General features: G+C 45.5%; 1 protein-coding gene across 1 annotated transcript in view; it reads left to right on the top strand.

Annotated features, from left to right (window-relative positions):
* The window catches only part of LOC146042404 (cathepsin D-like), a 41,110-nt gene extending 20,564 nt beyond the window's left edge, over positions 1-20,546 (top strand). Inside the window, exons 4-9 of the mRNA XM_083162386.1 lie at positions 1,620-1,738; positions 4,359-4,558; positions 7,993-8,115; positions 10,464-10,608; positions 14,372-14,470; positions 20,196-20,546. Of these exons, the coding sequence (XP_083018512.1) occupies positions 1,620-1,738; positions 4,359-4,558; positions 7,993-8,115; positions 10,464-10,608; positions 14,372-14,470; positions 20,196-20,357 (848 nt within the window). The 3' untranslated portion in view covers positions 20,358-20,546. The remainder of the gene's footprint in view (positions 1-1,619; positions 1,739-4,358; positions 4,559-7,992; positions 8,116-10,463; positions 10,609-14,371; positions 14,471-20,195) is intronic.
* The last annotated feature ends 1,017 nt before the right edge of the window (positions 20,547-21,563 follow it).

The following is a 21,563-nucleotide window of genomic DNA, read 5'->3' as shown; positions in this document are numbered from 1 at the left end:
ACCGCGATTTTCAACCTATTAAATGTGCGATTTTCGGAAAATGTGCGATTTCGGCCGTTTTTGACCAAAAATCGCACATGTCTAAAAAATCACACCCTATTACATTTCGCCCCTAGTGTTATGTTTTACAAACAAGGGAAGGCTAAATACATGAAAATGTGACCTACTCCTTCTATTTCCTTGGAGTAAGACCAATATATATGCCAACGGCATCAGCTTAGCTTGTAATAGACCATTTTGTAGACATTGCAAACTTCAACAGATCGATCGCCACAATTTTTGGACCTAAATTACAAAATTTCATTCCAATAGTTTGAAGGGTGAAAACTCGAACCATGGGTGACCAGTGACAGCTCCAGAGGAGGGTTGCAACACAGTTCAAAGTTCAAATAGTGCAAAAACACCAAGGGGGGGGGGAATTTACTAAGATTGGAAAATACGATTCGGAAATAGGACAGATTTACTAATCTACCCTATTTACGAATTCATATTTCCCCAATGGCGTAGGTAACCGTATATTCATATTTGGTTGCCGTATATATGGCTACTAGATACAAATATGAGTCAGCAGCCTGCACGGATCAGTCAGATCTGTGCAGGCTGCAGTGTAAAAAAAAAAAAGTAAAAAATAAATAATTTAAGAAAAACGGTGTGGCTATAACCAGCCTCGGGCTTAAACAGCCGGACCTGGTTTTAAAATTTCAGGGAACAATTGAAGTAGGGGTTCCCCATGATTTGTAAAACCAGCACCAGGCTCAAGGGCCGGTCCTGGTTCACAAAATACGGGGCACAAAATGACTAGGGGTCCCTCATATTTTGAGAACCAGCACCGTGCCCAACCAGCCAGCATGGGTACAGCTGGGGGGAAACACCACCAAGTCTGCCTATCAAAAATTCAAGGATGTCTATGAGAATCCTTGTCGTACCTAATGCAGGTGGCTGCTGTGGAACCTCTAAGACCTCACCTCCATACACTCCATGTACTTTCCCTTGAGGCATACTTCTCTACTTTGCTGCCCCCTACTCTGTTGTGGCTGGCAAAGGGAGACCTCCAGGGAAAGATGGAAACTTGCCTACCTTCAGGGGGGCTGTGAGGACCACCCGATTTGTGGGAGCCTCCCTGCCAATCTGGAATATTAGGCAAGTATGCCTTAAAGCAGTGGTTCCCAAACTGTGTGCCGTGGCTCCCTGGGGTGCCTCAGGACACATGCAGGGGTGCCCTGGGTTGGTGGTCCAGGCCCAATTCAAATAATTTATGGTTAATTATTTATGGGCAAAATCAGAGCTAGTGGCTGCCAATCATAAAATGTGTACAAACAGAAGCAAACAGAATGCTCTTTACCACTTAACTGACAATAAGTATCGCACATAAACCCAATCTAATGAAACATTATTTTTTTTATTTTTATTTTTTGGCCTAGGGGTGCTGTGAAAAAATTATGATACTCTAGGGTGCCATGGTTCAAAAAAGATTGGGAACCCCTGCCTTAAAGGGTTGGAAAGTGGGTATTGGTGGCAGTATAGGGGGGTAGTAGGTTAAAGTTTTGCCTAGGGTGCTAAGAAGCCTTACACCGGCCCTGCACGTACCTGTACCTACTCTTTCTCCTGATATATTGCAGGGTTTCACAAAAGATATAATTCCGGAGCATCCAGCACTTACAAAAAGAATGATACAGACTTTACCATTCGCTATGGAACTGGGAGCCTGGAAGGGTTCCTGAGCCAGGATACAGTCACGGTGAGTGTCAAAATGTATGATTAGTTTTATACCTCAGGAGACCCAGTGCACTGCACCTGCTGCACCAATGCTAGTTCCACCTCTGATCTGGACACTGTCTAACCACACCCCATGGCTATGGGCCTGATTCAGATCTGAACGAACAGCTGCAAATTTTGACAGCGGATGATTATATATACACTGCGCATGCGTATGGTTCGCCGTACGCACGCGCAAGGCCATTCTGCGATGAAGTCCCGCAACTTTTTCACCCGCAAGGTGATTGACAGGAAATAGGCGTCTAAACCAGACATTTAGCGGGAGTGCAAAGAAGAATGCAGACGTGCCTAGGAAACCACTGGGGGTGTCTGGGAAAACGCTAGGCGCGCCTGAGCTTTTCATGGGAGGGTGCGCGACGTCAGCTCCAGACCACATATCAATTTTTCTATTGCACCGCTGAGTAATTCCAGGGCTGCGCACTTTCTACGATGACTGGTGACCAGTATAAAAACCATTCCGGAGAGATCCTGTTACAATGGGTTTGACATATTTGCACGGCTGCGAATGGACGTGTATCTGTACATATCCGTACGCACAGCGATCATATTGATTCACAAGGTGGGATTTCACTCTAGCGGACGGTGGCTTAACTGAACGCTGTCCTGTGAATTCGCAGCCGTGCGCTCAGGCCTGAATCAGGCCCTATGTATTACATGCTCTGAGGGTTTTTGTTTGTAGAATGGATTTTAACTCGGCAGAATGTGAGCTACAGTATAGTTTTTACGGGTGTGGATCAGTTGGTCACCAGCAAGTTGTTAGACAGTCATTAGGTCGACACCATTAGGTCGACATGCATTTAGGTCAACATATGTCTAGGTCGACATGCAGGAAGGTCGACATGAGTCTAGGTCGACATGTGTTAGGTCTACAGGGTCATAAGGTCGACAGGGTCAATAGGTCGACATGGGTAAGGTCGAAAGCATCATTAGGTCGACATGGGTAAAGTCGACATGGTCATTAGGTTGATATGGGTAAGGTCGACAGTGAAAAAGTCGACATTTTTTTTTATTATTATTATTATTATTTATTTATTTTTTACCCTTATGTCCTAGTGGATGGTAGAGCATGAAATACCGCCTGTCGGCACATGTTGTGTCGACATGGACACCGAAACGTACCATCACGTCCCCTCGCATGCTTCGGGCACGGTGCCTCGCTACGTTCGGCACACTATTTTATTCTCCCACCACGCCCTAGTGGATGGTAGGGCATGAAATACCACCTGACAGGTCAAGTGAAAACATTAAAAGAAGCCCATGTCGAGCTAATGACCCTGTCGACCTAACCCATGTTGACCTAATGACCCAGTCGACCTAATGACCCCGTCGACCTAACCCATGTCTACCTAAAGTTTTGTTGACCTTACTGCATGTCAACCTAAACTTATGTCGACCTATCTGCATGTCGACCTAGTGGTGTCGACCTAATGCTTGTCGACCTACTTGGTGGTGACCCAATGACCGTATCCCGTTTTACTACTTAGGAATTTAGCTATACATTACAGCCCGCACTGCAGATTTACTTTGCCAGTGTGATTTACAGCTCTCCTCTTACAGTACTGTACACGTCAGTTCTTATGTTCGTGTTATTATGATGGTCTCTTACAGTACTGTACACGTCAGTTCTCATGTTCGTGTTATTACGACGTTCTCTTACAGTACTGTACACGTCAGTTCTCATGTTCGTGTTATTATGACGGTCTCTTACAGTACTGTACACGGCAGTTCTCATGTTCGTGTTATCATGACGGTCTCTTACAGTACTGTACACGGCAGTTCTTATGTTTGTGTTATTATGACGGTCTCTTACAGTACTGTACACGTCAGTTCTCATGTTCCTGTTATTATGATGGTCTCTTACAGTACTGTACACAGCAGTTCTTATGTTTGTGTTATTATGACGGTCTCTTACAGTACTGTACAAGGCTGTTCTCATGTTCCTGTTATTATGACGGTCTCTTACAGTACTGTACACGGCTGTTCTCATGTTCGTGTTATTATGACGGTCTCTTACAGTACTGTACAAGGCTGTTCTCATGTTCGTGTTATTATGACGGTCTCTTACAGTACTGTACACGTCAGTTCTCATGTTCGTGTTGTTATTATGACGGTCTCTTACAGTACTGTACACGTCAGTTCTCATGTTCGTGTTATTATGACGGTCTCTTACAGTACTGTACACGGCTGTTCTCATGTTCGTGTTATTATGACAGTCTCTTACAGTACTGTACACGTCAGTTCTCATGTTCGTGTTATTATGACGGTCTCTTACAGTACTGTACACGTCAGTTCTCATGTTCGTGTTATTATGATGGTCTCTTACAGTACTGTACACGTCAGTTCTCATGTTCGTGTTATTACGAGGTTCTCTAACAGTACTGTACAAGGCTGTTCTCATGTTCGTGTTATTATGACAGTCTCTTACAGTACTGTACACGTCAGTTCTCATGTTCGTGTTATTACGAGGTTCTCTTACAGTACTGTACACGTCAGTTCTCATGTTCGTGTTATTATGACGGTCTCTTACAGTACTGTACACGTCAGTTCTCATGTTCGTGTTATTATGACGGTCTCTTACACAGATTGGCGGGCTACTGATCCCAAACCAGACATTTGCAGAGGCCGTGAAGCAGCCTGGGTTTGTATTTGTTGCTGCCCGATTTGATGGCATTCTTGGAATGGGATATCCTAGTATATCCGTCGATGGCGTTCTTCCATTGTTTGACAACATGATGCAACAGAAACTGGTGGAAAAGAATGTGTTTTCATTTTACTTAAACAGGTAAGATATTTTTATATATTTCATTTCCACTTTAGCAGATTTTTTTTTATGCAATATTAACCCTCTGAGTGCCAAGAGAATTTGTCAAACTAGGTGTGAAAATTGCCAAGCAAACATTTGTATTCCTCATAATGACCTGTAATGTTACCTTACATAGGAAATATCATCTTTTTTTACTCCACATTTTTAATTTGAATTTATATAACAATTGTGAGCGACGCCGGCATTTTTAACGGATGTTTTGCACATTTCTCACAGAGAGGTTGGCACTCAAATGGTAAAGGACTGATTTTAAGACTTGTGTAATAGCTTTCACAACAGATTTGTGGCCCGATCGCTGATTGGACTGGGCAAAACCAACCAATCATCTTGCAGATTCAATCCCCAATTCGTATTTGCTTAAACAAGAGGATTTCATATACTGGGAATTTTTTCCAATACTCATTTAATTGTATAAAGTAAATAAAGCTAATTATATTTTCCTCCATATTTGTATTTATTAATACAGTTTTATCATTATAAATGTCTAATGTTAAGCAATGGAATTCTGGACTACCTTGTTTGCTGTTATTGTATCTGTTGATCTTAAGGACAATTCCTTTTTCAGCAATACTGGAATGTGATGTAGGATCTACTTAAATGGTTGTCAGTAACCATGTTGACGTTCATAAATCTGACACCTCAGGATTCAAACTGTCAACAGGCAACAGGTCAACGCCCTCAAACTATCGAGAGGTTCACAATGCTAGCATCTGAAATGTCACCATGTGAAATATCGACATTCTGAGAATACAGTTAGGGTGCCACCAGCAGGGCTAGGGTTAGGCTATGATGGGAGTTTAGCATTAAGGTGCCCATACACTGCTTCTGCTGTCTCGCAGCAGTGTATAGAAACCCGGTACACTGCGAGCCACCTGGGACCTTCCCAGGTGGCAGGGCTGCTTGCGATCTGTCACAATCCGTCTCCGCCCGTCTCACCACCATGAGGGAAGTCCAAGGTCGGGAGGTTGGACAGTCAGCAGGTCCGACCACCCGACACAGGTCCGATGCGCACGGGACCGCGCATCGGACTTGAGTGGACATCAAACTGACCCGATTTGGGCTGATTTGACTGCCCAATTCATCTGAATCGGCCCAAAATGGGTCAGTGTATGGGGCCTTTAGGCTGTGGGGTGGAAGGTTAAGGTTAGGCACTAGGATGTGTTAGGGATTAGATATAGGACAGATATAATGCTGAACCTCATGTAACCACCAGTACTTAGAATAAGAGCTGCTGCTGATGTTACCATCAGGAACAGGTACAAGTCCACTAGACCACCAGCCACCAGGGATGCTCAATGGTGACATGGTCACGGTCGCCTGCTGAGCATGTACATAGTCTCATGTCGATCTGATGACCTTCGACAAGTCATACCACTACCATGATGTGTGGCCATGCACATTGCTTTGCTTTCATAGCCCAACATTGGTAAATGTTACAGTGCACCCCTATGAAGATCCGAGGTAACATGAGCGATGGTGAGGTAGCCATATTGTTGTTGCCCTTCCCATTAAGTCTCATCCAGTTAACATACAGTATGGTACGGTATTGGCCACTGCTAATGTCTTGGCTGGGCGAATTTACTAAGATGGGAGCTCCTTTTGAAGATGGGATGTTACTCATAGCAACCAATCAGATACTATCTGTTATCTTCGGTACTTATGTATTATCTGGGTGCCCGATTTTTTCATTGCATGCCACTACTTAAGGCATGCAATGCGATTTTTCATTGTAAAGACCCGATTTTTAATTGTATAGTCACCCATGGGTGATTTCATACCCCCACTATCCAACTACGCATGGAGTTGATTTTATATAGTGTGGCGAGCGCAGCGAGCCACCGAGCCCCAAGCGTGGCGAGTTCAGCGAGCCTCGCGAGGGGATGTGGATTACTTTACATGTATTCGGCGTCCCCTCGCAGGGCTCGCTGCGCTCGCCACGCTTCGGGCTCGGTGCGCTCGCCACACTATATAAAATCAACTCCATGCGTAGTTGGATAGTGGGGGTAATAAATCACCCATGGGTGGCTATACAATAAAAAATCGGGTCTTTACAATGAAAAATCGCATTGCATGAATTGTATGCCACTATATTGCATGCGATGCCATGCGATTCGATGCAATTAAAAAATCAGGCGCCCAGATATTACATAAGTACCTTATCTTCTGTTTGTGCATATGTGAGAGAGAAGGAGATGTCGTTTTACTTGCTGCCAACAGATGGCAGTGTTTCAGAGACACACAGACACTAGACATATACTCGCAGGACTTGTGTTCTAAAAACTATTATATTGTATAAAATGTACATTATTAGTACAGCAACATGTGACGACGTTTCAAGACCAAGTGCAGTCTTTTCATCAGGTCTGTATATTATAGACCAGTGGTTCCCAACCTGGGGTACTTGTACCCCTGGGGTTACTCTGCAGGCCAGTGGGGGGTACCTGAATATAATATTGATAATGGCGGAAGAAGAAGTCTTCCAATGAACACTTCCAGTTCTGTCTGCAGCATTATCAGCGTCTCCTCCTTTTGCCTGACCAGCAGTCCACTGGGAGCTATTTTTTCAGGCATCAGCGATCATATGCCCCACACTGACCCGGGTGGAGGAAGCAGCGGCATTAATCCTACACACATGTTAGCTGGAACCCCGGAGACAGTACACAGCCAGTGGCCAGTCACAGAGGGACCCGATTCCTGACCGCACACTACTCCATTACTCCTTAATATAAGGACACACATACCGCTCACTTCCACTCCACTTGTAAGCACTGTGGATATTTCAAATTAAGAGCAGGGGGTACTCATAAATAAAAAGCCCAATCAAGGGGTACGGGAGAGAAGAAAGGTTGGGAACCACTGTTATAGACCTACTGTATATTACATTACACGGTTGTTTTTGTTTTTTTGCACTATGTAATTTATAATATACAGACCTGATGAAAAGACTGCACTTGGTCTTGAAACGTCGTCACATGTTGCTGTATTAATGATGTACATTATATACAATAGTTTTTTTTAACACAAGTCCGACGAGTGCCGCCTCTTGTCTCTACAAGCTGTCTCTCTCTCTTACTCTCTCTCTTTTGTCCACTGCTCCTGTAAATAGATCCGGTGTGTATGGGTGGCGCTCCAAGTAACAAACGAATACAACAATTTGAATACCATTGTTTCAAATGTATTACATTTTTCGCCATTTTTCGGAAATTTTTTTTTTTATTAATATATATTTATAGAGATAGATAGATAGATAGATAGATAGATAGATAGAAAAATAGATGATATCCAGATGAATACGTCAGAGATTTCGTATTCATTTTACTAGTATATTTGAAATGATTATTGTTCCAATATTACAATACGTGTGACGGAATGTTTTTGTGTCGTTGATGAAGAGACCCCACTGCACCGATTGGAGGAGAACTGCTCCTGGGAGGCTCAGACCCCAAATACTACACAGGGGACTTTCATTACCTGAACGTGACCCGTATGGCATATTGGCAGATCAAGGCTGATGAGTGAGTACTTGATGATGATGACGATGATACATTTCCCATCACCCTTTTCCCCCGTTCTCTGTGTATTGGGATTAGAGACTTGCGGTGCTATAACCCCTTTAGGTTCATCCACTGCAGCTGTTATTTGTTCTTAGCTCACTTTGTGGTACATTTACTAAGATGGGATTGGTATGTTGCGCATAGCAACCAATCAGATTCAACTTCTTATTTATGTAGCGCCTTCTAGAAGATAATAGATAGATTTGATTGGTTGCTATGGGCAACATCCCATCTTCAATACACTGCCCATCTTAGTAAATAAAGCCCTTCATGTATCTCCGTAAGATATCCATGACGACTGAAGGAATTAACCGCTATGTCTACCGATCTCATTGGGGGGGCGCGCTAGGCTGTGCACTATAACTACATGTAGCGATAGGTGCTACTCTGCTGAGACTTTTAGTGCCATTGGGTCGACCCAATTTAGGTTGACATGCATTGGGTCGACCACTGAAGGTCAACAGGGCTTAGGACGACACCTGAAATAGGTTGACATGGCGAAGGTTGACAGGGTTGGCAGGTCAACACAAGCATTAGGTCAATGAGAAGGTCAACGGTCAAAAGCTAAACATGAGTTTATAAAAAAAATTGGAGCTGACATGTGCCGACAGACGGTATTTCATACCCTACCCTACCCTAGGGCGTGGAGGGAGAGTATAAAAGTGTGCCGAGCGCAGAGGGACATTGTACCTGAAGCAGGGCGAGGGGACGTGGAACACTTAGACGGTGCCCATGTCGATATTTGGGACAAAAAAAATGAAAAACTCTATCTGACCGTTTGACTGTCAACCTTCCCAGTGTCGACCAACTGACACTGTTGACCCAATGACCCATACCCTCTTTCACCCCTGTAACACTTCTGACACAGTAGTACAGGTTGAGTATCCCGTATCCGAATATCCGTTATTCGAATTATTCTGAAAACCAGACATTCCAGAAAGTGAACAATTTTTTTTTTTTTGCTAAAAACTTACTGGGGACATCTGTAACAGCACTACTGAGGGAATGATATGTAACTGGCACTATATATGTACAAGAAAATGATTGCTTCAGTGCCTGAGATTGTACACAAACTTTGTTTTCTGTTTTGAAACCTCGTTTTATGCACAAATAAAATATATTTGTGTGTATTTCATGTGTTTGATGTATATGTACAACATAAATGCAAGATACCTCAAGATACATCATTGAAATATTAAAATATTCCGAAATACGGAAAAATCCGTTATCCAAAATTCTCCTGGTCCCGAGCATTTTGGGTACAGGATACTCAACCTGTAGTTGCTTTCATTTTTATAACACTCTCTACTCACTTACTATTTCTGTCTTGGGCGGTTTGGGTAGGATAACTGTGGGATGTCCCACACCATAGACTTGAACCATTAGGATAATAAGGACTTACCTGATGATGAGCAGTGGCGTAACTTGGGGTCCGCAGCCCCAGCGATGGCGGGGGGGAGCAGGCTCCACTGGGGCGCAGGTTAGCTTGTACATTTGCTGCCTGGGATCCCGGAATACACAGCAGCGCTGCGCGCAAGCTGGAAGAGCAGCGGGCATGGTGGAAGGGGGAGCGCTCTCTGGCTGTCTGTGTGAGGATGCAGTGACAGGTTCACTGAGCGTCCTCACACAGACAGCCAGACTCGCCAGAGAGCGCTCCCCCTTCCACCATGCCCGCTGCCCTTCCAGCTTGCGCGCAGCGCTGCTGTGTGCAGCGATACGGCGATTGTACAATGCTGTACAGTTTTTCCTCCTGCCTCGCCGCTCCTGGCCACAGCGATCAGATAGGCTGTCTGATCACAGTGGCCAGGAACAGCGTGGCAGGTGGAAAACTCGGTAAGGACCTGGCAGGACGCGGTAAGGAGGGGAGAGAGATCGTGCTCACCTCCGCTGGGCGCTGGCTAGTGGCTATTAGCCGGGGAATGTGTGACACGTCAGTGTCCAGCATCCCCTGATCCCCACTCGGCGTTACCTACTCCGCTCGATCTGCTGGAATTTAAAAAAAAAAATGAGGGGGGGGGGGGGGGGGGAGGGGGGCGCCAGAATATATTTTGGCTGGGGGGAGAAAAATTGCTAGTTACGCCACTGATGATGAGGTTGGTAAGTCTATAACCTGGGTCAAGATTAGGCAAAAAAAAACTCTGTTTAATTGCAAAACTGATTGCAAAATGTATTAGAATCTATTAAGTAATGTCTGTATAGTGAATCTGCATCCGTTCTCTGTGTAAGAGACTTACAGACTGTAAGCTATATGGAATAATGACTTTAGCGTTCCGTTACTGAAGAGAACCTTTCCATTTTTGTCTCCATAGAGTCACAGTTGGTAGCCAACTATCTCTCTGCAAAGGGGGCTGCCAAGCAATTGTGGACACCGGGACTTCTCTGATTACCGGGCCGAGTGCAGAAATTAGCGCCCTCCACAAAGCTATTGGGGCGTTTCCACTGTTCAATGGCGAGGTAATATATGAAAGTTGTAAGTCATTTTATAATGACCCATATCAGGGTGGCCTACCCTCCCAGAAAGGCCGGGAGGGTCCTGGAAATCAGAAAGGGTGTCAAACCTCCTACAGAGCCGTCTGTCTTCCGCAAACCACCCCTTGTCGGGGGTCCGTGGGTCAAATGACGTGAATCTCGTCATTTTAGTCCCACCCCCCCACAGTGCCATGCCTGAAATACCGGCATTGCATGGCAGGGGCGTGGCTAAAATGATGCAATCCCTCTCGTTATGCCCCCAAACAAGTCAGCCCTCCTTTGGCTCCGCCCATGCACCACCCCTTTTTGCTCCTGGCAATGGCCCCGCCCCCCTGCATCACCGAGCTGGCTGCCCTCTCCCTGAGAGGGGAGCCAGAAAGTCTTGACGTATGACCCATATTGGTATAGAGACCCAATGGCCTTCTATCAACATCGATTGTCAAAGGCCCATTTGGATGCATCAACCATATTCCTCAAACCAAGCTGTAGCCAACCTTCAAGAGAGATGGCTAGAAAATGATATCTAGAAGCTGATTTGTGGCTATGGGCAACTTCTCCTCTGGAATCATGGGAGTTCTGGGGTATTAGATGGGCAACCAATCAGAATCTACTTATTTATTTAGCACCTTCTAGAAGATAATAGACAGAATCTGATTGGTTGCCCATAGCAACATGCCATTTTCAATAGAACGCCCATCTTAGAATATAAACCCCATGGTGCTCTAACGTATCAGCACCGTTCTTCATAGTCCCCCTGTCCCAAAAGTTTCTTGAGAAATTGAGAGTTGAGAAATTCCTTAGGTTTACTTATGTGTTGGTGGACAGGGTTGTACTTCTGTTTACCTACATAGCCGCCAGCACATTGCCCTTAAAAAAAAGTCTGCACCAGCAACCTGTAGCAGCCCGGCAGCTTACAGGGCCAAATGTTCCAAGCTTTAACCCCTTCCCGACATTGCCTTTTATGGCAATTTTTTTTTTTTTTCCTCCTTGCGTTCAAATAAGCGTAACTTTTTTAATTTTCCGGCTATATAGACACATGAGGGCTTTTTTTTTGCGGGACAAGTTGTACTTTGTAATGGTACCATTTACTATACCGTATAATATTCTGGGGAATCAGGAAATAATTCAGTGTGGGGTAAAAAAAAAAAAAAAACGCCATTGCACAATTTTGCGCTGGTTACGGTTTTTTTGGAGTTCATAGTTCGTTTAAAATGATGGGTTATCTTTATTCTATGGGTCGTTACGATTCTGGTGATACCAAACTTATATAGTTTTCGTTATGTTTTACCACTAAAAAAAAAAATCGCAACTTTTACGGTTTTTCTAATTTGCGTTGCGTCGCCATGTTCTGCGGCTTATAACTTTTTTATTTTTCCACCTACGGACCTGGGTGAGGGCTCATTTTTTGCGGGCTGAAGTGTACTTTTTAATTAATACCATTATGGGATATGGGCGACTTTCTGATCTCTTTTAGTTATTTTTTTTTGGGTACGCGATGCGACCAAAAAACGTAGTTTTGGCGTTGGGGATTATTTTCCGTTTACGCCTTTAACCGTGTGGGATAACTAATGTTATATTTTAATAGATCGGACTTTTAGGAACGCGGCGATACCAAATATGTTTATTTTTTTTATTTTTTATTTATTTTTATTTGGGAAATGGGGAAAGGGGGGTGATTTGAACTTTTAATATTTTTTATTTTTTTTTATTTTTAAACTTTATTTTTTTATTTTTTTTACTTTTACTACAAGGCCCCCTAGTGTACTTGGCCACTAGGGGGCGCGATCGCCTGTACTAGGTTCAGCCATAGAGCTCTATGGCTGAACGTAGTGATTTTATGCACTTCCTATTACATCCTGCCTCAGGCAGGATATGATAGGTATGCAGACACGGCCAGCACAGGGGTCTACATTAGACCCCTGGCTACCATGGCAACCGATCGGCACCCTCCGATCTCGCTGCGGGGGGCCCCGATCGGCGCCGGAGGGGGGCGCCCCCCCTCCGATCAGCTATTTAAGCACTGCGGTCGTTTTGCCCGCGGTGCTTAAAGGGTTAAACGGCCACGATCGGCGAACTCGCCGCTCGTGGCCGTGAGAACAGGGACCTGGCTGTAATATACAGCCATTACCTGCTCTCTTTCCAGCCAGCTCACTCCGTGAGCTGGCTTGATTCCCCCTCAACCGACATATGACGTAAATGTACGTCATATGTCGGGAAGGGGTTAACAATGGATAAAGTGGATTGTCGTAAAGAGTGATAAAGGACCAGCCAATCGGCTCCCAACTCTCCTTTCTCATACACAGCTGATTGGCTGGTCCATTATCTCTCTTTTGGCCAGATGTATCAAGTATCAAGTTTCAAAAAGTGATAAATGGAGACTGATAAACAGTCAATCAGCCAATCAGCTCCTAACTGCCATGTTACAGGTAGGAGCTGATTGGCTGGTGGTTTATCACTCTCCACTTTATCACTTTTGGAAGCTTAATTCATCTGGCTATTTATCACCCTCTACTTTATCTCTTGTTAAGGCTTAAGGATAGTACACACGGGCTCAGGATAGGCGATTTTGACAATGCGATTTGGCTTCAGCCCACATGTACAGCCAATACTGCTGCTATGGCCTGTGCATCGCTATGGCCTGTGCATTGCTATCACCCGCAGTGTACACATGGGGCAATTCTGTCAAACCTTCTAGGCCAGTGATTTTCAACCTTTTTACCTTGAGGCACACTAAATAAGATTTTGAAAATGCCAAGGCACACCATGAGATCCCCACAGGGCAAAACACATCGGCCCCTACAGGGAACAAAAAAACAAACCTATTGGCCCCCATATAAAAAGCAATCTCCCTGCTCCACACAGGTAACAAAAATAAAATACACTGGCCCTTTACATGAAAAGAAGAGACAAGTAAATAACAGTTGAACTGGGGGTGGCTGTAAACTGGTTTGGGCATCTCTAGATCTGGGGGCACGCTTGAGTACAGCTCAAGGCACACTACTGTGCCACGGCACAGTGGTTGAAAAACACTGTTCTAGGCGATTTTGACTATCTATTCAAAATCGCCTGGTCAAATCGCCCCGTGTGTACACATACACCCCATTAACCCCTTGAGTGGTGGTTTTGGCTGGGGCAGGACAAACTTCAGGGCAGGGTTGTCCTGCCCCAGCAAAACCCACCACATAATGAAGCCCCCTTCCCCCCCTCCGCTCCGGTGTTTGTACGCCGGAGCTCCCCTGCCGCTGCCCCAACAACCAGTAACAGCAATGAGAACAGGCGGCAGGCCCGAGGATGTTTGCGGCGGCTCGGGAGGACTCGGACGCCTGAACTCCTGAGCACTCCCGAGTCTCCCCGAGGGGCCCCGAACATCTCTGAGCCTGCAGTCTTCGTCACTGCTGTGAATGGTGGCTGGGGAAGTGGCAGGGGAGCTTCGCCAGAGTGGAGATTCCGGGGGACGGGGGCCTGAGGTGGTGCGCCAGTGGTGCACAGCTGGAGGCACCACTGGCGCGCACCTACAGCGCAGCTGAGCCTGGAAAACTTCCGGGCATACCAAAGAGTTAATACATCTGCCCCACAGTACCGGAACCACTGAGCTATGTGATACACATATGCCGTCACCCAAAGAACTTGCTGTTTCAAAGCTACACCTGCCGCTTTAATTGCAAATGAGATGTTCAGACTGGGTACACTACTAATTCCATGTAAATGAATATGACATATTATAATTTGTCCTTTGTGTTTCCTTTAGTATATCATCAGCTGCAACAAAATTGAATCACTGCCCAACATCTCCTTCAGCCTGGGTGGTGTACACTACAACCTAACAGGAGCTGACTACGTGCTGAAGGTAAGAACTCCGCGCATATCACAGCAGTCATCTATTATAGAAATACTATATGTGTTTGGTACCCTGTATAAATTGTAAGAATATTAGCAACAAGGCACCAGATTAGTACCAGAATATATTGTGACTTTTGATATTCTTTAACCCTTTGAGTGCCAGGGGAATTTGTCAAAATAGGTGTGGAAAGCAAACATTATTGTTTATCATAAAGGCCTGTAATGTTACCATATATAGGAAATATAATCTGTTTTTTACACACCATTTTTCATTTGAATTTATATAACAAGTGTGAGCGACGCTGGCATTTTTAGCAGATATTTTGCGCATCTCTCACACAGATGTTGGCACTCAAAGGGTTAAACAGAATGAGACCTTTAATAACTCTCACCAGTGGCAGAACCTGTGAGTGGTTGGCCCAGGTGACAAAATATCATTTGAGCCCCCCGCCTCCACTCCAACCCAAGTTCACGATATGCCCCCCGCAGTGGCTGCCAGCAGTCAGTCTTAGGGGCCCCAGTGTAAAGCACCTGCTGCACCAATGGTAGTTCCGCCTTTGGAGGAAATTTACTAAGATGGCAGTTCTATTACACATGGGATGTTGCTACGGGCATCCAATCAGAATGTACTTCTTATTTATTTAGCAGCTTCTGGGAGATAATAGATAGTATCTGATTGGTTACCCATAGCAACCTCCCATGTGAAAAAGAACTCCCATCTTAGTAAATTTCCCCCTGACAAGGGACTTTTTTACCAGACACCATTGGGGGTGGGGATATACAATGAATTATGATTTGTTACATTTGATATTTTCCCAGTCCTTTTTTTCCATAGGGTAAATAGGGGCAAAACATACCAAGCATCACCACTAGGGGAGTGCCCCTCTCTTTCACTCTGTCACTACAAATGTTATTGGATTGCATAATTATTATTATTATTATTATTATTATTATTATTATTATTATTATTATAGAAAACTTACAATAAGGTAAAAATTAAACCTTACTGTGAAAAACAATTCTGCTTTACACAAGAGTTAAAAGGACACAGGTGCATCACATTGACTGTCACATAATGCACTAGGAAGCACTATGGAAACACATTGCATCTCTAAACATGTGGGGCGAAATGTAATAGGGTGCGTTTTTTTCCGTCAGAAAAAAATCGCACATTAAAAAATCGCATTTTTTGCCGCTAATTCGCATATGTAATGAGATGCGAATTTGCGGCTAAAAAGTGCGATAGGGTGCGATTTACGGCGATTTTAACTCATGAAAATGTGCGCACTTTAAAACATGCGATTTTGTGTTTAGAAAAAAATCGGGAAAAAACGGCGTGGGGTCCCCCCTCCTGAGCATAACCAGCCCCGGGCTGAAAGAGACGGTCCTGGTTTCATAAAATCACAGAAACAAGCAAGTCGGGGTTCTTTGTATTTTATAAAACCAGCACCAGGCTCAAGGGCCGGTCCTGGTTCCCAAAATACGGGAGAAAAAATGAGTAGGGGTCCCCCGTATTTCAAGAACCAGCACCGGGCCCAACCAGCCAGCAGGGTAATGCCACAGCCGGGGGGAGACTTTTTATACAAGTCCCCCCGGCCAAAGCATTCACCCCCTGACCGGTCAGCATGGGCAGGGGTCCTGTGGGAGTGGGGACCCCCCCAAAGAAGGGGTCCCCCCCCCCTCCAGAACTTACCTGCCCATGCTAAAGCCCAGGGCTGTCCTCGATGCCCCTGGGCGGTGGGCATCGAGCTGATACTGGTGTAAAAAATAGATGAAAAACTATTATCTTATACCGTGGAACTATGAGTCCCAGCAAGCCTCCCCCGCATGCTGGGACTTGGAGAACCACGGGGCATTCAAGGGCCCGCTGGCACTTGTAGTTCCACAGTAAAATAAATAGTTAAATAAACACACTGACACCCATTTAAAATAAAACTTTAATACATACAAAGCCCATACATACTGATAATTACCTATTTTGAGCCCGTAGGTAGGTCCCAGGGTCTTGATCCGGTGCCTTGTCCTGGTCCGGATCTATGTCGGCATTCTTCTCCATGTCGATGTCCATGTCGGGGTCCGAAGAAATCCATGGGGGACCTGTGGAAGGAAATCCTACTCACCCAGGTCGTCCATGGAAGGTCTGAAGTCTTGATCCGACGTAGTCCTGGACTTCTGTCACCTTCTGTGACACGCCGGCATCTCCATCGGCTCCCCGCATCGGACTGTCAGAGGCGCAGAGATGATTCTAGAGAATGATTCTATTGGCCGCTAGGCGGCCAATCAGGAGCTGACTCCTGATTGGCCGCCTAGTGGCCAATAGAATCATTCTATGCAGAGGCGGGGAAGATGAAACATCTCTGCGCCTCTAACAGTCCGATGCGGGGAGCCGATGGAGATGCCGGCGTATCACAGAAGGTGACAGAAGTCCAGGACTACGTTGGATCAAGACTTCAGACCTTCCATGGACGACCTGGGTGAGTAGGATTTCCTTCCACAGGTCCCCCATGGATTTCTTCGGATTTCTCCAAGTCCCAGCATGCGGGGGAGGCTTGCTGGGACTCATAGTTCCACGGTATAAGATAATAGTTTTTCATCTATTTTTTTTACACCAGTATCAGCTCGATGCCCACCGCCCAGGGGCATCGAGGACAGCCCTGGGCTTCAGCATGGGCAGGTAAGTTCTGGAGGGGGGGGACCCCTTCTTTGGGGGGGTCCCCACTTCCCCAGGACCCCTGCCCATGCTGACCGGTCAGGGGGTGAATGCTTTGGGCGGGGGGACTTGTATAAAAAGTCTCCCCCCGGCTGTGGCATTACCCTGCTGGCTGGTTGGGCCCGGTGCTGGTTCTTGAAATACGGGGGACCCCTACTCATTTTGTCCCCCGTATTTTGGGAACCAGGACCGGCCCTTGAGCCTGGTGCTGGTTTTATAAAATACACAGAACCCCGACTTGCTTGTTTTTGTGATTTTATGAAACCAGGACCGACTCTTTCAGCCCGGGGCTGGTTATGCTCAGGAGGGGGGACCCCACGCATTTTTTTTCCCATTTTTTAATTTTAACCCTTTTTTTTGGACAGAACAATGCACAAATCACAATGATCTGTGCATTGTTCTGTCAAACTCGCCAGCCAGAACCTGGTCTAATTTTTTTGCGATTTTTGGTAACCTTTACCAAAAATCGCACCCTATTACATGTGCGAGTTACATGCTTTCCAATGGGAAAACATCTGGATGCGAATTGAAGTGTGACTAAAAACCACCACTCCAATATGTGCGATTTCGCGGCAAAAAATGCAATTTTTTTGCCGCGAATCGCACCCTATAAAATATGCGATTTTTGGGAAATGCCCGAAAACTGCATATTTTGCGGAAAAAAACGCCTCCCATTACATTTCGCCCGTGGTTTCCAAAAATGTTGACTGTTAGTTTTTGATTGTGTATGCAGTACCCTGTTTCTACCACCAGATGTCACTGCAAACGCCATTGAGAGAACTAAGAAAAGTCTGAAAAAAAAAAGACTAAACAAATACATTTAAAGGGCAACATCGCTACCTGGGAAAAAATAAAATAATAATAACAATGCTGGTTTACACTTACAGAATGTGCATGGGGATATCCTATTGAAGTGGAAACCAGCACCAGGGTAGGGGGTGTAGTATATTTGGTCAACAATGTCTAGTTCAACAACGTCTAGGTCAACGCTAAAAAGGTTGACATACTCAAGGTCAACAGTGACAAAAGATCGACACAAGCAAAAGGTCAACTCAGGGGAAAGTTGACACATGAAAGGGTCAGCATGAGTTTTTGAATTTTTTTGGTGTCAATGTCGACACTTGAGCTTGTGGATGCCTAATAAGTGTACCTTTGCCATGCTTCAGGCCTGGTACCTCGCTCTACTACCGCCGTGCTCCGCACACTTTGCCATTTCCAATTGTACGGTACATGGGTGGTAAAGTATGAAATTGAAAAAAATCCCCCAAAACTCATGTTGACCTTTTAATGTTTTGACTTCATCTAAACCTTTTGACATTTCAACTACATGGTGTCGACCTCCTGACTGTTGACCTAGACATTAATGACTTACCATCCGGGGTACTTCTGTATTATAGCGGCTCCCCCGATGTTGGTCGTGCAATGTTTTTATCGCATCGCATGCCATACAACCGATGGCATGCGATGCAACGCGATTTTACACCAGTATTCGATTAAAAATTGTACAAGCACCCTAATGGGTGCTTACAATGTAAAATGCACCCCCACGCCACCCCCCACTATAAACGTGAACCCGAAGTGTGGCGAGCGGCGGCGGTACGTGAGGGGCGGCGGTACGCGTCTTACGACCTTTTCATACCCCCACTATCCACCTCGGCGTGGAGTTGATTTTATATATTGTGGCGAGCGCAGCGAGCCACCAAGCCCGAAGCGTTGCTAGCGCAGCAAGCCCCACGAGGGGACGCGTATACCTGTGAAGTTATGCCCGTGCGCTCGCCACGCTTCCGGCTCGGTGGCTCGCTGCGCTCGCCACACTTTCTATTCTCAACTCCATGCCGACGTGGATAGTGGGGGTATGAAAAGGTTGTAGGACGCGTACCGCCGCCCCTCGCGGGCTCGCCACGCTTCGGGTTCACGTTTATAGTGTGGGGGTGGCGTGGGGGTGCATATAACATTGTAAGCACCCATTAGGGTGCTTATACAATTTATAATCACATCCCATCGCATTGTATGGCATTGTATGCCATATACAATGTCAAACAATTTTAAAATTGTATGACATTGTACAACATCGCGCAATATCGCATCGCATACCATTGTATGCCTTATGGTATACGATGCGATGGGCGCCGCTATAATACACAAGTACCCCATCCGGATTCCACAGGGTGGATGGGTGGTCTCCAGATGATAGATCAGCAATGTATTGGTTGACGCACCAACAGGTACAAAAGGTCAACAGATGATGGGTTTCAGCAGTGGCGGCTCCTACCTCCATGTGTTGGAGGCAGTGTTCCCTCTAAGCTGTGCGCGTGTGCACGCGCACACAACTCGACGAGCATGCGCACAGACATTACAACAGAGCGCACAAAGCAGCAGTGGTCCCTTTTTGCAGTTGTGGACTCAATTAATGTGTGTTTCACCCATTAACTACATTGTGTGCTGTGTTTTGAATGTTTAACAGTTTAATATAATTTTGAAGTTAAGTTAACACAAATGCTGAACGGCATTTTCCAGTTTTATATATATATATATATGTGACGCACAAAAATTTAAATTTCCTTCCAAAGTTGCACAGCCAAAATCTTTAGCCGCACACAGCCTTCATAAAATTAGAGGGAACATTGGTTGGAGGGGGCTGTCGGTGCCCGCAAGGCCACCCCCGCCCCCATAACCTGCGCTGCTGCAGATCCCTGCTGCCACTGCCACTGATCCTCACCACTGTAGCGGGACCAGAGCATGTGCAGTATTGTCTTTGTTACTGAAAATGGGGGGGGGGTTGGGGTGATTACCTGTTCGCTAATAATGTTAAGGATCTATCTGTACCTTTTAATTTCCATAGCGTATACATTTCAATGGGATTTTCGGAAAGCACACCCCCTGTTGGAGTTAATGGGTGATTGTAGTAGAAATTAATCTGTAAAATGCTCTTGATTTATGGTTTTCATCTCTTCTGAGTCACCCGAGCATAGTTCAATTATGTTTCTTTAAAAGCAGGAAACTATTATTTTCTTTCCTACAGATATCCAACATGGGGAAGACTTTATGCATTAGCGGATTCATGGGTTTGGATATCCCTCCGCCTGCCGGACCTTTGTGGATTCTTGGGGATGTCTTCATTGGCCGATACTACACAGTCTTTGACCGAGACAGCAATCGGGTTGGTTTTGCTAGAGCAAAATAAACACCAAAAGATAACTCCGTGCTTAAGAAAGGAAAGATAATTGTGTACTGTAATTGCGATGGACAACCAACAACGCTTCTATCTTACATTTTTATGATAAGAATCAGAAAATAATATAATTTTCATGCTTTTTTGCCTGTTTTACCATATATGATGAACTTCTAATAAAAAAATATATATTTAATTTGATATATTATCAAACGAAAGCCTTATGCATCATTAAAAACATATCCATGAGGATGCACAAAGTGGGTACCAAAATATTCTCATTTATCCAATGCAATGCCAAACTGTGAAAGGTGGTCCCGTCACAAAGAAGGTGCAAACATAACCTAAAAATTAGATTGTCATTTGACCATACTAACACAGGGGTATTTACTAAAGCAGGATTGCCTGCGATACATCACATGCGGTCCTTACACGTGCGATGTATGGCATGCGACCCCGCTCCCCACCGCCAGGAGGTAGGAGGGGCAAGCAGGGGCGTAATTAACTATTTAGCGACCCCCGCCGCACGTTTATTCGGCGCCCCCCCCCACACACACACACCTAACCTGCCCCCCCCTTCTTACCCACGGTCTGCGTCTCGCCCGGCTCTCTGTCGGGACCTTCCTGACCGTCACGGTCCCGGCCAGCTCCTGCTGCTACAATGAAAACGAGACTCTTAGAAAATGGCTGCCCCCATACTGCAGACAGAAAACTGTCTGCAGTATGGGGGCAGCCATTTTCTAATTGTCAGTTTTCATTGCAGCAGGAGCCGGCCGGGACTGTGACGGTCAGGCAGGTCCCGGCAGAGAGCTGGGCGAGACGCAGACCGCGGGTAACTATAGCCCCGCAGCCCCCCCGGCGGCGCCCCTAATTTCTCTGCGCCCCCCCGCCACCGCGGGGGCTGCGGAGCTATAGTTACGTCACTGGGGGCAAGTCCGAAACTTGACAGATGCAATGCGATGGCCCGGGGCTGAGAGAGCAGTGAATAAATTACATAGGAAAATCGCATCGCATATTGCATGGCCCTAAAATGACGCATGCCATGCGATGCAATGCGATTTTCCTACGCAGAATAGCCCACTAAGCAAATTGCTTAGTGGGCGCCTTTCTAGGAAACAAGTACCTTATGTTTATTTTGTATCTTTTTCCTTTTAAAAGGCAAACGTAAAGCACTTGGAGTTGTATTGGGAGAAAAATTCTATATAAATAATAATAATT

This window comes from Crinia signifera, chromosome 19 (assembly GCF_055691185.1).
Source record: "Crinia signifera chromosome 19, ASM5569118v1, whole genome shotgun sequence".
NCBI classification, from domain to species: Eukaryota; Metazoa; Chordata; class Amphibia; order Anura; family Myobatrachidae; genus Crinia; species Crinia signifera.
This window is presented reverse-complemented; position numbering and strand designations above follow the sequence as displayed.